The 15,815-nt window shown below is 34.3% G+C and overlaps 1 protein-coding gene across 1 annotated transcript; it reads right to left on the bottom strand.

Annotated features, from left to right (window-relative positions):
- On the bottom strand, positions 1 to 8,016 carry LOC134243445 (uncharacterized). The gene is made up of 6 exons (XM_062725694.1): positions 7,910 to 8,016; positions 6,168 to 6,318; positions 4,581 to 4,707; positions 1,442 to 1,571; positions 554 to 704; positions 1 to 184 (listed from the first exon to the last, which is right to left on the bottom strand). Exons 2-6 carry the CDS (start codon positions 6,301 to 6,303, stop codon positions 54 to 56), a joined length of 675 nt encoding a protein of 224 aa, XP_062581678.1. The 5' UTR covers positions 6,304 to 6,318; positions 7,910 to 8,016; the 3' UTR covers positions 1 to 53.
- Between the last annotated feature and the right edge of the window lie 7,799 nt (positions 8,017 to 15,815).

Here is a 15,815-nt window from a genome sequence, read left to right as displayed (position 1 = left end):
CAAATCATGCATGTTTGCTGAAACATTTCTGTATGAAATAAAATTGATTAAACTTACCAGGCGATACCAACTGTCTTTTTGCAAACTTCTCCGTCAACTGTCAAATTCAATGTGGCGAACCCATATCTAAAACTCTGTTTCTCTGTTATTTTCTTTTTGAAATCTTCATATGTATCTGATCTGTCTATTTAAAGATAAATTTCTTTTATGTACATATGTATATGTACTCTCATTATCTATCAGTACACTACATGTATATCAATTAAATCGTAATGCTGTTATGTTTGAAATCCCCCCCCCCCCCCCCCCCCCCGAATGAAGATAACTCTGTTAAGCTTTTTCTTCCTTATCATTGAGCTCAGCAAATAATCTTGGGTCATTTTCATGGAAACCCTGGTAGTAAATATGCTTACATGTAATTAACAGCATATATTCAAAAATACATGTACAATGAATTTTCAATATGCATATATGATAAACTGAGCCCTTCCTAAATTGGTCATGAAGTCTGAAATATATCTTAACACTGATCTGTTTATCTATATTATTTTACCTGGGTCTGTGTTTGACGACTGTTTGATATGTTCAATGACCAGTCGATTATTATTGATCTTGCATATCATGTAATCATATCTCCCATTGATTGTGATATCATAATACATTTGCAATACTTCATCTTCAATATCCATTCGTCTATCTCGTTCCTAAAAAATGACATTATTTTTTTTACAATTAAATCACAAGAATCAATTGAACAGGTTGGGACCAATCGCCCGAATGGGATATAATAGTCTGTTGGGGATATATTATCCCAAAATGGAATATAAATTTACAATGTAAAAAATGATAATTTTTATTTTGGTAATAAATATAAATCTGCATCAAAATACTTTAAAAGGATTAACTTTTGGCAAGCAAGTTTTTCTTCAACCCTACAGTTTGTTAGATTGATCCTCAAGAAGTTAAGGAATTTCCGAGTGATCAATCTTCTAAACAATGGTCATACAGACAAATTTGGTTAGCAAAAGTTATTCCTTTGTAAGTATCATAATGCAGTCAAAATAAAAATTTTCATTTTTTGCACTGTAAAATACCGGTAACCCATCTGGGATATTACATGTATATCCCAAACAGACTACAACCGGTATTTCCCCGTCGGGCAATTGGTCCGAACCTGTTGAATAATATGTATACAAATTAAACCATTTTAATTTGAAAATCAATGGTTAAGGAAATGTAAGTCAGTATCCTTGATTTAATTTTTTAACATTTTTTCAACATACGTGCGGATGATTCCATTTGTCTATTTTGATTACATCGTTAATTTGAAATCAAACAGAGCTGAATTATAAAAAGGAAAATAGTTGACAAAAATAAAATGAGTAATATTAAATCAGTATCATGTTAATCCATAAATACTAACTATATATCCGGTACATACCAAAGACCATTTTATACTTGAACTGCGAAGCTCCAACCCACTGGAGGTTTCTATGCATAAATCTGCATGTAAAACGAATTTCAGGGTTTCAATATAGCGTCCTCCAAATTCTGTAGGTACCTGTGACTTCCTTCGAGAACAAGAGGCCCAGAGGCCACATCGCTCACTTGAGCACTGTGGCTAGGGAAAAAAATCAGTTTACTAATGAAAGGTTAAAATGCATAAGTGGTCCTGACCTTCATGTACCCCTAAAAAGGAAAGGGAGGGATTGGAGGATGTAAGATTTGAACAAATTGAACAAATTTCCATTTTGGCCTAACCTTATGTCTGGGGTCAAGAATTGAACAAACTTGAATCAGCACTACCTGAGGATGCTTTCATATACATACATGTATGACCAATCATGGCTTTGCTGTTCTGGAGAAGAAGAGTTTTAAAGATTTTATGTAAAACTTTGATTTTCCCTTTTGGCCCCAACCTATCCCAAGGCTTCATGATTTGAACGAACTTGAATCTACACTATCGGAGGATGCTTCTATATAAATATGACTATTCATTGCTTTGATATACTGAAGAGGAAATATATTCCTATGTAAATCTTTAATTGTCTATTATGGCACCATCTTGCTCCCTGGGGGAGGGGTTGAGTTGAGTCTGCATCACTTGAGGATGCTTTCTATGTGGTTTTTGGAGACCAGGTCCTCCAACAATTTATTGGAATTCCCATGGGTACCAGTTGCGCTCCGTTATTAGCAGACCTATTGTTGTATTCATAGAATAGAATTTGTGCAAAATCTTATGCGCGAAATATATAAAGAAAACATTTGCTGTTGCCTTCAACTCGACATTTAGATATATCGACGACGTAATGTCAATGGTAATTTCCATTCCTGTGTCGATACGTTACATCCTGGGGAGCTTGAGATAAAAGATACCACAAAGTCTGACAGATCTGTTTTATACTTTGATATTTTACTTGAAAGAGATATTTATTGTCTCCAACCCAGTCAAAAAAAAAATTCAACGTCAGAAATTTGTTGACAAGCATAAAAAAAACTTGCCCAAACGTGAAAATCCTGTTTCGTGTGTGTGTGTGGGGGGGGGGGGGGGGGCTTGACTTTTGAATTTAAATGATTTTTTCATACCAACCCCACCGATCCCCCCTCTAGATCCGCGCATGAATGGTAATATAACAACCAAGCTCTGTGATAAACGTGATGACTTTAACTTTTCTATCGTCAACTTCCCTTACTTATGCAGCAATATACCTTCATCACCTGCGTACGGAGTGTATATATCTCAGTTGATTCGATATGCAAGAGCATGCTCTACTTATGAACAGTTTCTAAAACGAGGTAAATTATTGACAAACAAGTTGATGAAACAAGCATATCAGCAGCCTCGTTTAAAGTCAGCAATTTGTAAATTATATGGTCGATACAACGATCTTGTCAGCAAATACAATTTATCATTGAGTCTAATGCTGACTGACGTTTGTCATACTTATTGTCAATCCATTATTTATACACTGAATTGACGACGGATTTTTCCGTTATTTCCTGATCATGACAAGGAGCACATGGCAGGTGTGATCGATCGCAGGCGATGCTCACTCCTCCATAGCACTGATCCCACCTGAAGTTTTGGAGGTCCGTGTTTGCTCTGCTCCTATTTTGTATTGTTTTACGGACTTTGATATTGAATATTGTTCGTTATCTCGTTATATCCATGTCCTTCATTTCACTTAAGGAATGAATTTAATAGCTACCCATTTTATACGGTATAAACTGGGTGGGGGCAGTTTACGCTTTATATACCGCGAAGCGGTTTATAAAAAAGCGTAAACTGTTCCAACCCAGTTTATACCGTATAAAATGGGTAGCTATTAAATTCATTGCTTATAATTTAATTTTCATTCATTTGTTGTAAGAAAAAATTTGATTGTTCTAACAAAATGACTTCAGTTTGTACAAAATTTGAATGTAACGTCAGGCGGATTGATTCGTAGTTGACGCAAGTCATTGTGACGTAGGCAACCCATTTTATACGATATACAGTAAATTATTTATCCAATCAAATACAGCGTTACAACCAGAATTAAATTATATAAATATGCATCAAAATACTCGAAGTTTTAACCAATCATTGCATTGCTGTTCTTTAGAAGATTTTGAAGATTTTTTATATATATATTCCTATATAAATATCTGATGGTTCATTGTGGCCCCTTTCTACCCTAGGAAGTAATGATTTGATCAAACTTGAATCTACACTACCTAACAATGATACCTCGTGAGTTTTATTTTTCCTGCCTATTGATTTTTGAGAAGACTTTTTCAATGATGCCTCTAATTTTTTGCTATTTCGTACCGGTAATTATCCCCCCCTTGGAAAAAAGTGTGGCCCTTCATTTAAACAAACTTGAATACCCTTCACGCAATGATACGGTGTGCCAAGGTTAGTTGAAACTGGCCAAGTATTTTTGGAGAAGTAGATGAAATAGTGTAAGTTTATACAGCGACAATTGACGCCAACAGACAAAGGACAAATTTCGATCAAAAAAGCTTACTTGAGCCTTCGTCTCAGGTGAGCTAACGAGTTAGAATTCATCGAAAGGTATAATAACCAGACAAAATTTCCCAGACAAAATCAATTTTAATAGATTATGATTGATTGATTACTGTTTATTGCTTATCACCAAGTCGGCGGAACGTATTTCAGCCATATTTTCTGTGTAATTTTCCCCCAGTATGTCCGATGTTTGAAAATGAATAAGACGAATCTTTTCTGTAATAGTTTGGAGGGGTCAATTTTTATTTTCTAATTTTAACAAAGTGGTGTGCACTGATATCTAACGTGATGTGTATTATTTTTGATTTCAATATTTTTGCTATTGTTTCTTTTGTAGATTGGTGTTTTGCTCTCCCTCTCTCTTAATTTTTTGGACTTTTCTTTGTCACCGTTATTAATTCTTTCATTGTTTTGTATGCTTTTATATTTATTTGATGTGATTTGAAGTAAAGAAAAAAAGAAAATATCACAAACATATCAACACATCTGTGTTATAAAAGACGAGATGTAATGTTGATATCTCAATGCACTTAAATGTGTATTAACGTATAACTATTTTTATACGTACCATAAAACCCCTACTGTCTTTCTAGAGATGTCTTCGTTTTCAATCCAATCAAAAGTGGCAAACCCATAACGAAATGTTTGCTTTCCCTTTAACTTCTTTGTAAATTCTTCGTACGAGTAATTTCTGTCTATGAAATTGGTTAATCGCTATGAATACAGATTAAGTTAGAAACGAAATGTTACACATTGTTAGCAATATTTATTTCCATTCCTACAATGTATGTCGACACAGGGACGTAGCAACAGGGGGGGGGGGGCAGGGGGGCCTGGCCTCCCCACTTTTTTTGCCAACAATACTTTTACTATTGAAAATGTTCATTAAAAGGCTGGTTGGCAACACCACTTTATACTTTAGTATAAAGTAATATGAAGGAAATATAGTATTGTAAGCTTAAAAAATGGATATTGGAAGGGATTGGTAGTGAAAAAAGTTTGCCTCTACCCCCCCCCCCCCCCCCTCCCCCACGAAATAGGATTTTCGATTTTGGGCAATTTTTCCTTTTTTTCTTTTTTTTTTGCTTGTCAACTTTTTCAGATAAGTAAAAAAAAAAATTCTGTGGCTGCCCCCCCCCCACTTTCAAAATTGATGCTACGTGCCTGCGACAAGATATATTCCATTTAGCTTGAAATAAAAGATACCACAGATTTGAGACTTCTGTTTCATATTAAACATATTTAGATTTAGATATTTTACTGGAAAAGACGTTGGTAATCTAACAACAAACCTTATTGATAAACGTGATGACTTTTAAAAGTGTTCGATCTTCAACTTCCTTTACCTACGCAGAAATATACCCTTATCCCCTTATCATCTGTATGTGGGGTTTATATCAGTTGATTCGATAAGTAATAACATCCTCTACGTATGAAGAATCCTAAAACGAGGAAAGTTATTGACAAACAAGTTGATGAAACAAGAATATTGACAGTCTCGTTTAAAGTCATAATTTCGTAAGTTCTATTGTCGATACAATGAATTTGACAGCAAATACAGTTTATCATCAAGTCATAAGCTAACTGACGTTTTCAAACTAACTGTTAGGCCATTATTTACACAACAAATTATTCAGGGAATTCAAGTATTTTACATCTCAATGGAGAAAGAAAAGAAGAGGTCGACGTGCAATGATCTTTTAATTATTAGCCAATAAAAGTTTATTTCATGAAGGAAATCATGATCTTATAAGATTTTAAAATTTCTGACATTGGTGTTTTGATCTCACAACAAAAATTGAGTCTTTTTAGTCATATTGATACACTGGAACCAGTAATCTGCAATGCTTGATTTGACGTGATCATGCGCTTATAAAAAAGAAATGTAAATCAACGTCAGCCCGAATTTACATGGTTTTTCAACTAGAAAATTTAGGGGTATTATGAGAAACGTGTATCTGCATATAACAGGTGTCAGAGAGAATATTTTGAAAACTTTTTTTTCAATTCTAACCGTATAAACATTGGAGATCATGATCTAAATATTGTCTCAAAGCAGGTTTATGAGAAGCACATTCCTTTAGGGATTTTCACTTCGCCTTGATCCCTGTAATAAGTTTATTTTTCCTCTAAAGAGGATATAATATACATGTACCTGATTTATCGTTTTCCACTTTTTCTATGTGTTCAATGACCAGTCGACCATTATTAAACTTGCAGATCATGTAATCATATGTTGAATTCTCCTTGATTTCTGCGTACATCTGCAGAACTTCATCTGAGAAATCCATTGATACAATATTTTCCTGGAAATGATTAATTCAAGGTTAATGACTGACTTACTAAATCACCTAGTGATAATAAATAATGATTATGTAAATATTTTTTTTGTATTTACAATCTAAGGAATTAGCTGAACAGGGAGACATGACAGTCGATTCGCGCAGCAAATTTATAGAGACCGTCAAGTCTTCCCTGGGCAATAAATTGATTAAATTCTTCACAAATGCTTCCATTGCTTAATATTAGTGGTGCCGAGAATGTGGTTGACCAATGTTAACATTTATTGGTTACCAATTCTACAGGCCAACCACATTCGCGGTTGAATTACTAACGCATATTTTTCGTTTATAAACGCCATTTGAACAAGATGGCTAACGAGACCGTTCCTGGTGAAGTTTCTTAGAAAGAACAATTTTACAACTGTTATCTCTTCGTAATATTGCATACACAGGGAAAAGAGGCTTACGTGATATTCATGTGATTATCTTTTTATTTGAAAATTATGTGAAAATCATATGAAAATTATATAAAATATATTTTCATGTGAATATCATGTGAATATAAGTTTATATGATATTCACACAAATCTTTTTTTGAACTTTCATGTAAAGTTTTCTTTGCATGATATTAATGCGATATGCTCTTCATGTAAATTCATATGAAATTTATGAAATGTCAAAATCACATGAAGTTTTCACATAAATTTTACATGTCTTGTTTTTCGTGTCGTTTTCATACAAAGAATTCACATGAAATTTATGTGAGCCACTTTTGCCTGTATATTTGTACAAATAAACGCTTTTTGGCAAAAGAATATCAACTGAATACAAGTGTTCATAAAGTTATTTCCATAAGAATTATTTAATTTAGGTTTTTAATGGTTTTTTGGTGTCGTTGACCACCTCTGGAATGCAGGTGAAAGCCCTGTCTGGCCCTAATAAGAACTTGGGCTGTGTCTTCGAGGGTAAAGACCATTTCAGGAGGGAGAGATGTAATGGTTTGAAATGTGGTTATAGGCCTGGTTAGCTCATACGGTAGAGCACCTGCCTAGGGATTCGGGATTAGGGATTCGATTCCCGGTCCAGCCATACATTATCTCTTATACTGTTACAGTTTTAGCAGTGCAACAAAACAGACTTCGTATTGAATTTGTCATTTCTGAAAAATGGTGAAAAACTAAACATTTGCCGTTGGTTTCCATTGATTACCATTGATGATCTTTAATAGCCCAGTGGTGCCATTATAATTCTCTTTTGACAGCTGTTGGTAGAGAAGTCTTTGGCTGTTTTGTTATTGGATAATTGATATGCCATTCACAGTTTTAAGTCAACCGATTGTGCCATTGTTTAACATTAGTGCCAAAGACAGCCAATAGCAAAATCAATATTTGTACCAATGGAAAGATCTGATCGCGTCCTCTGTATATAGTGTCATGTTTATTTGCATAGTCACTCCTTCAGCGCCAAACTGCACGCGATTTAAATCTGCCGTTCCCGTCAATTCGACTCAAGATTGTTTGACACCATTAATTCAGACCATAGAGTTTACATAATGATATATATCTTTCGTGTAATGAATGAATTACATGAACATGCATATAAGCAATATACATACCAAGGCCAGAAAATTTCCTGATTTATACCTTTTTTTAGATAAATAAAGAAAGTGTTTGATTCCCTCGATCGGTTTATTAGAGGATCAACTTCCTTACAGGAAGACGGAAGCGACACTCACTATAGCTGTTATACTAAGTGGATAATCACACAGAGTATAATACGAGTGTGTTTGAGATACTGTTTAATTAACCGAGTCGTCATATTCCAGATTTTATGGAAGAAAAAAAATATGTCAGAATTAAAAGACAAACGAGCACCTTCACAAGAATCTATACAAGTCGCTTAAAGTACGAGAGTCGTTCAATAAATAATGAAACATATCATCATTCAAAAAATATGAAAAAGTACATAATACATATTCTTAAAAATTTCCATCCTTCAAGACATTCCCTGTTACCATTTACGCATGTATTTTGTCTTCGTATCCATGCACAGAAAACCTCAGCATACCCATCTTTAGGGATTCCCTAAAGGCACTGACGAATATCATTTCTCATGAAATATCTGACATTGTAAAATCTTGCTTTGGTTGTTTTCATGTGTTTTGGGAATAAAAAAATCTCACAGTGTCTTCGATAAATCTAATATGACCGATGGAAAAGTTCTGTTCACTTTATTTTCTTCAAAATCTTATTTATTTCTCGAAGCCTCTATGCAACTGCGTTGTCAGGCACAGGAAAAATACCCTGGTCACCGAAATTTGGACTACCCTTGCAAAAAATCTGCTTAAGGACATACGCAATACCTCACCTACTTTTTCAAGATATTCTAAATTTAAACTTAAAATACCATTACTTGTTCTTTGACAAAAAATCAGCATGCGTTACCAAGGGTTTTGAAAAGATATCAAATTGTGAAAATTTTTCCATTATTCAAAGAAAAATGCACAAAAATTACAAAACATATATTCCAGATTTTTTTTCATCAAAAATTGTTTTAGAATATGTGTACAAATCCATATATAGACATTAAAAGTATTGCACACGGGTCCTTCATTTAGTGGAACTCTTCAACTCCAGGGAACCGTTCACGGTAGCTCAGTCGGTAGAGCGCTCGCTCCGTGATCGGGAGGTCGTGAGTTCGTATCTCGGCCGCGACTGACCTAGTCGTTAAAATTGGTAGCAACTGTTCCTTCGCCATGCGCTCGGCACTTTGAAGTGAAAGTTGCGGGTCCTTCGGATGAGACCTTAAAAACCGAGGCCCCGTGTCAGCGGCAGGCGTTGGCACGATAAAGATCCCTCACTGCTCAATGGCCCTGAGTGCCGAGTAAAGGTCAAAATTTGAAGCCCTTCACCGGCATACGGTGACGTCTCCATATGAGTGAAAAATTCTCGAGAGGGACGTTAAACAACATACAATCAATCAATCAACTCCAGGGAAGAACCAAATAAAGTTCCAACTACGTTGCGTATGACTTTAACTTTACTTGGTGCCATTCGAACATAAAGGTTATCATTGCTAGTCCTTCATTTGGATATATGCACATGTTCTAATGGATCTCTCTAAATACACGAAAACTAATAAAAAAATGTTTGGAACACTTGCTTTTCTTTATCCTAATAAAATGACACATTTTCTTTGATTCCACATTTTTTACTATTAATCTTATTTTTCGGCTATGAAAAGTGCACCTATGTTTTGTCATTTTTCAAGCAAGATTATCAAATCTTGTATTTAAAAAACATTTTCTTAAATAGACCGTTGCCAAATTTACCGCATGTTTTCTCTAAGGCATTTGTTAGAAAATAGGCCACCTATCTTATAGAAATATTGTTTTTTTTTCTTTGTCAAAATTCTACAAAATGCTGTGATGATTTTATGTTCAGTATCTTTACGATGTCTTTCCAAGTAAAGAACTATATGCGGTATATTGCATGTATTTGCCCCCAAAAAAGTCAAATTTTGAAAACTTCCTGAAATGTGCTGAATTCAATAAATTGTATGAGAAATATAAATAAACAGAACATATTATAGTTTCAAAGCAGTTAATTCACAATTTTTGTTTTTATGACGTCACAAACTAGTCCGATTTCATATCCTTTTTCAGAAAGAGGACAAAATGGACAAAATTTCAACAATTTTAGCTTTAGAATTTATAGAGCGCAAGTTTGTTCAGGAACAATATTTACATATTTCATTGATATTATCATTCTACACATTATCTCAAAATATCGATCCTGAACACACATGCACTCGGTGACTTTTCCTAAAAAAAAATCGACGAAATATGTACATTTTTCTGTAGAATTCATGAAAAATTGAAATTTACGTCATGTTTGTGACGTCATTACGTGCATATGACGTCATTACTTGTGAAAATATTCAGTACTTTGAAGTCAGCATATACTCCCCTGTTTAAGAACTTAATTAAATATATCTCCATCAAAGTTTGATTTGGGGGGGCAAATATTGGTTATAACCAAATAAAGTTCTTTAGCACTTTCAGATATCAAGTGGCACATACATGTAACATCGATATTTTTTCGTGTCCCCCCAAATTTCAATCGGCCAGATAGATTGTAATACTAGTATTAAACTCTCCTTATTTTTCTTCTGAGTTATATTATCCATCTGAAAAGTATACAACATATCTTAAATATGAGATCTTCGGCGATTTATGTAAAAAAGCAGTTTTCACATATATGCTGTTATTTACATTTTCTTGGCAGAGATCGTTAAACAGTTTTTCGCTCAGTGTAGTGACCATGCTTAATTTGAAAGTGAATTTCTTTGCGAAGACAATAGGAAAATTTATGGGGTTTTCTGTCTTTAGGACCTCTTTAGTAGATCTTTTCAACTGTGAAAAAATAAAAATAAATGCCTCAACATTTATTATGATATACTGTATGTTGCATTACTTATTCAATGAGCCTCGTATTGATAACGGCCAAAGTTTTTACCGGCCGCCAGGAGGCGGTCGGTTATATGATATGAAAGTTTTCACTCTCTACCATCGGCTCATACATTCACCTCTGTCGTTGGCTCGCGTATATCACAGTGATAAACACGAGAAATAGTGCGTTTGTTTTAATTCATTATATTTCAATTTCTATGCTTATGTCTGAGTTTCGAGATAGATATTTACTAAATAAATCCAGAACTATTAATTTAATTTGAAATAATCCTGCAAATATCACGTTTTATATGTTATGTCAAAAATCTTGACGTGAGCCCATTGCAGAGGTGTCTGAGAGAGGAACGAACGACAACTCTGCATGGGAGATTGGAAAGTTTTAAGTCGCTGTGCGTTTCTGCGGAGTTAACAATTTAAATAAAAATATTTAACATTCATATCGCCGGTGAATCAACATGATCAATATTAAACAAAGATTGTCTAAATGTTTAGGAAAAAGCACAATAATCGTAATATTAAATTTTATAAATAATGGGGTAAATATTTCATCCAATCCTGATTGACAAACTCTGATATAACCGAAGTGCGGAGAAAATTAGTACGAGTGTTAGGCATAGTCTAAAACAAAGCCCGCGTTGTAAATCAACAATTTTACTTTCTCTTTTTAAAACAGGATCTGCTGTATTTATTTGAAATGAAGTGTATATTTAAACATTTCCTATGGATGTTTTTCAAAAATATGATGAAATATTGATTTCTTAAAAAGCAAAGAATATTACGACATGTTAGTCCAGGAGACTAGGATAGAGCTCGTTTTACAATGTGCCAAACATTTTCCCGCCACATCTCAACACCAAAACAAAGAGATTGAAAGAGAAGAAATGTAGTGGTGGATCTAGAAAGAGTTGGGGGGGGGGGGTTAACATCCTCTAAGAGAGAGTGAGGAGCCCCACATATTATATATTTGTTGCGTTTTTATTAAGGTAAAACTATAGCTGAGTTCAAACTTTAGTTTTGTACGTTTTATGTAAAGACTACTTAAACAGCAAACTCACAAGAGTTCGTTAAATTAAGTTGTACCAAACTGAGTGCAGAGACGCAGAGGACTATATGCACAGTCTATATTGACTATACATGTAATATTGTACATGCATTGTGCATGAAGAAAATCGGCATTGTTGCATGCATTTTTTTTTTCGTGTCACGAGGATATTTTAACAGATAAATATAAAAAAAATAAAAAAAAAAAAAAAAAAGCAAATTTCAGTTTCTGAAATAATTTCAACAGTTATATAAATTGGTTTGCGGCCGATTTTTGACGCTTGCGTCAATATGTTTCTTGTCATTAAAAGTAATGGAAATATGCAGTGAATGTAAATATATTTATACAACAATAATTTAATTCTGTTTGTATTCTTGTCTCTCATTGGTTAATTTCCAAAAAGGAACGCATAACATTTTGTATAATCTGGTTTGGTATGGGGACACACCCCCTTGACAACCAGCTGAATCATCTGTATCCATCAATCCCCTAATTTCCAGTCCTTCGGATTCATGAAAAATTCCAGATTTAATGAATGTACCTTTAACTTCAAACAGTTGCTCGATCTTACCTCATGTAAACAAGCATCATGGCTGCTAGATCTATGTATCAGTTTTTACCTCCCCTTGCTTCCCATCACTTCCGTTACTACGGTTGTATTATTGCGCGGTAAATTTGAACTAATTAAAACAACACAATTTTACATCCCCCGTTGTTTAATTATTTTAAAATTAAATTATAAGGAATGACTCTAATTCTTGGCCAGATTATCGAGTATAATATGGTTTGGGTCAGTTTACGCTTTTTTATAATCCGCTTCGCGGATTATAAAGCGTAAACTGACCCAAACCATATTATACTCGATAATCTGGCCAAGAATTAGAGTCATTCCTTAATTGTAACTCGAATGCTCTGTTTTCATTTCCATTTAGTATAAAAGAAGCGAATATGAACATTTCAGTGAAAAAAATTATGAGCAAGTTTCTCTTGATAAGAAAAAATAAATTGCATTCCTTATACATAGGTCTGATATAAATCACAAACCAGGGATAAAACTCCAAAAAGTATTGTTTTAGCACAATATTTATTAAAAATTTTTCGTAAAATTCGATCATGTTTAAACAAAGTAACACGCTGTTATTGTAATAATCGTAACGTTCCTTAAATAACATTTCTAATGTTTACAACAAATAATACGAGTAAAACTCAAAATAAGGTATCAAATGTTAAATATTCACAAATGTATAGAAATTAAACATTTAAACTTTTCTTCGCCTACCTTCATTGTTTAATATCGTGACATGACCCGGCGAGTTTTCCTTTGAAGTCAAGCATACTGTAACTGCGATACAGAACACTTTTTGTGGGCGTTTCTTATGCAAATGAGCAGAAACTATACTGTATCTGCAAAATATCAACGATACAGTACGGTTTATTTTTAGCGATGACAAAAAGCTGTATCCGTATACAGACATACCAATCGTTCAATTCGCCATAGAACTCTTAGTATTTACTCAAAAATTGAGGTGAATTAAAAATAAAATTTTACAACGTAAAGGTATTATTGGATTCAACATTTTAAAAAGGAGTGGGGCAGTTCACAAATTATAACCCCCCCCCCAAAAAAAAATAAACAAATAAAACGGAAAATCGTATTCCATGGGGGTAGATTCATAATCAACCAACACCTATGTGCGTCAATTCGTTACTTGTTGTTGAATTAAAAACCGTATGTATACAAGTTTAGAAAAAAAAAATTAAGAAAGCGAAAAAGAAAAAAAACTCAAAGTTGGGATGGGGGCAGCAGTGAGTGCTGTATCCCCGTTTGGTTACTCTACATTTTAATGAAAACATGAAGGTAAAATACCCCCCCCTTTCCTTTCATCTGCTTATTTCAATTTTGTATATGACGACCGGTGGAGGACATTGTCGGACATTTCTCTCAGAATCTACGATCTCCCGAAGCATTTTTGTTTCAAAAATATTCACACATGATTCTCATATATCAAAATGTTTTGCATTAAATCGTAGCTTAAACTAATAAAAAATGTCAGCGAGAGCTGCATAGAGAAAAAAAAACCTGCGCAATCAAATCCAAATAAAATTTTTGGAAAACAAATTAATTTATGCATCTATCACCGTGTGAAATTGACTGTTTTACTTTAAATTCATTTTGGACTCTAAATGTTTATATCTAATTTTTGTTTTAATATCATTTCTAATCTGAAATTATTTCCTTTCACAAATTGGATTTTTCCCATCTTTCTTAGCTAAGTTACTAATTGATTATTTAATTACTGAGTGACACTTGTCGGCTACCAAAGGTGTTTATGCCCAAGGACTTTTTAATCACTTTTACAAACAACATGTAATAATTCAATTATCGGCCTTCTCTATGTCCATGTCATCAAAGCATTTAATTATTTGTCTTCTGTATCACTTTAACTCATTGTCAACACCTGTCATTTTTAACTCATTGTCCATTTTCCCATAAATACCATTGTCAAATTTTACTTATCAGTTCGGAGGCCCGACGCATTACTGGCCACTTCCGTCTGTGTTCCCCGTTTGTATTTCTTGATTCTTAAAATTGTTGTCCATCATTTTAATTATATGCACTTATTAATAAACTCGGAAACCAGATTACTCGTTACTTTGGACCTTTATATGTGTTATCGGGAAGAGTCCTTGGAATACGGCTCTACTACTTCCGGCCAACGACGCCACTCACTTCCCCTGCCAACATTCCCTCTTGCCCGATCAACGACACATCTTTTAGACCCAAACTACGTGGTTATAATTGGTGGAGATATCCTAAGGGTAAATCAACGCCCGGGGCTGCTGCATATATTTTGCAGTAGTTTGATCCCGTATACCTAAAACAAGCGAGTTTCTCTACGTTATGTGGACTTCTCAGCATGATGATGGACAACTTCCAACTTCGACCATCTTGGACGTCACGGACTTTCCCCACAACGAATAGTGAAAAACATCCACACCGTTTCACTAAGTGCTTTAGATGTCACAGACCTTGGACACTTTGCCAAGAACTGCAATTTTCACAGCTCTCAGAAGTCAAAGTCGCATCAGGTACGTGACCGACACAGAATTCAAGAATACTTCGAGCAAAAACAGCTCCTTAAGGAACTTCCCTTTCACAACATTAGAGATTCAGCCCTGCGTAAGTTCATGAACTTTTCATCTGTTCTAAAACATGAGCTTGCCAAAACAAGAGAAACTGTGAAAGACTTTCGGAACCAATTTTCAGTATTAATTTCAAAACTTAGGAAAACAGAAAGTGAATTGAAGTCATCCAAAATTCAAAATTCCGTGCTACAAGAAACTTCTAAACAAGAAATCTCAAAACTTCAATCTAAACTGAAAACAAACATCAAAGAAAATCGTTTGAAACACCAAGTTGAAGACCTACAGAGTCAACTGAACGGATCCGACCAAATTATCAAAATGGCTTCTGATCGGATACAAGACTTAATTCGGGAAAATATTGAGCACATAAAAACAATTGAAAACCAAAAAGAAGAAATAACAACTTTAAGTTCTCGAAATTCTGCTTTGGAATATGCCAGGTCAAATCATTGCAATGTTATAGACGACTTACGTGAGGCTAATCATCGACATATTCGAAAAATAAAACACCAAAAAGAAGAAATTGAAGACCTACGACATCAAACTTGTGATTTTGAACATGCCATAAAACAACACCGCGATGTTATCGATTACTTACGTAATGAACTAAATCCGAATTGTAGCAGACACCACAGACGCAATCAGAACAGGGACCGCCGCTACTACCGGTGACCCGAGTCCATTCCAAACACGAGGACGTGTTTTTCCCGGAGCGGTGGGAAACTATCACCGTGTGAAATTGACTGTTTTACTTTAAATTCATTTTGGACTCTAAATGTTTATATCTAATTTTTGTTTTAATATCATTTCTAATCTGAAATTATTTCCTTTCACAAATTGGATTTTTCCTATATTTCTTAG

The sequence above is a fragment of the Saccostrea cucullata genome, unplaced genomic scaffold, assembly GCF_032062105.1.
Source record: "Saccostrea cucullata isolate Sc308-1 unplaced genomic scaffold, CSIRO_AGI_Scuc_v1 ctg9143, whole genome shotgun sequence".
In the NCBI taxonomy this organism is placed as follows: Eukaryota; Metazoa; Mollusca; class Bivalvia; order Ostreida; family Ostreidae; genus Saccostrea; species Saccostrea cuccullata.
This window is presented reverse-complemented; position numbering and strand designations above follow the sequence as displayed.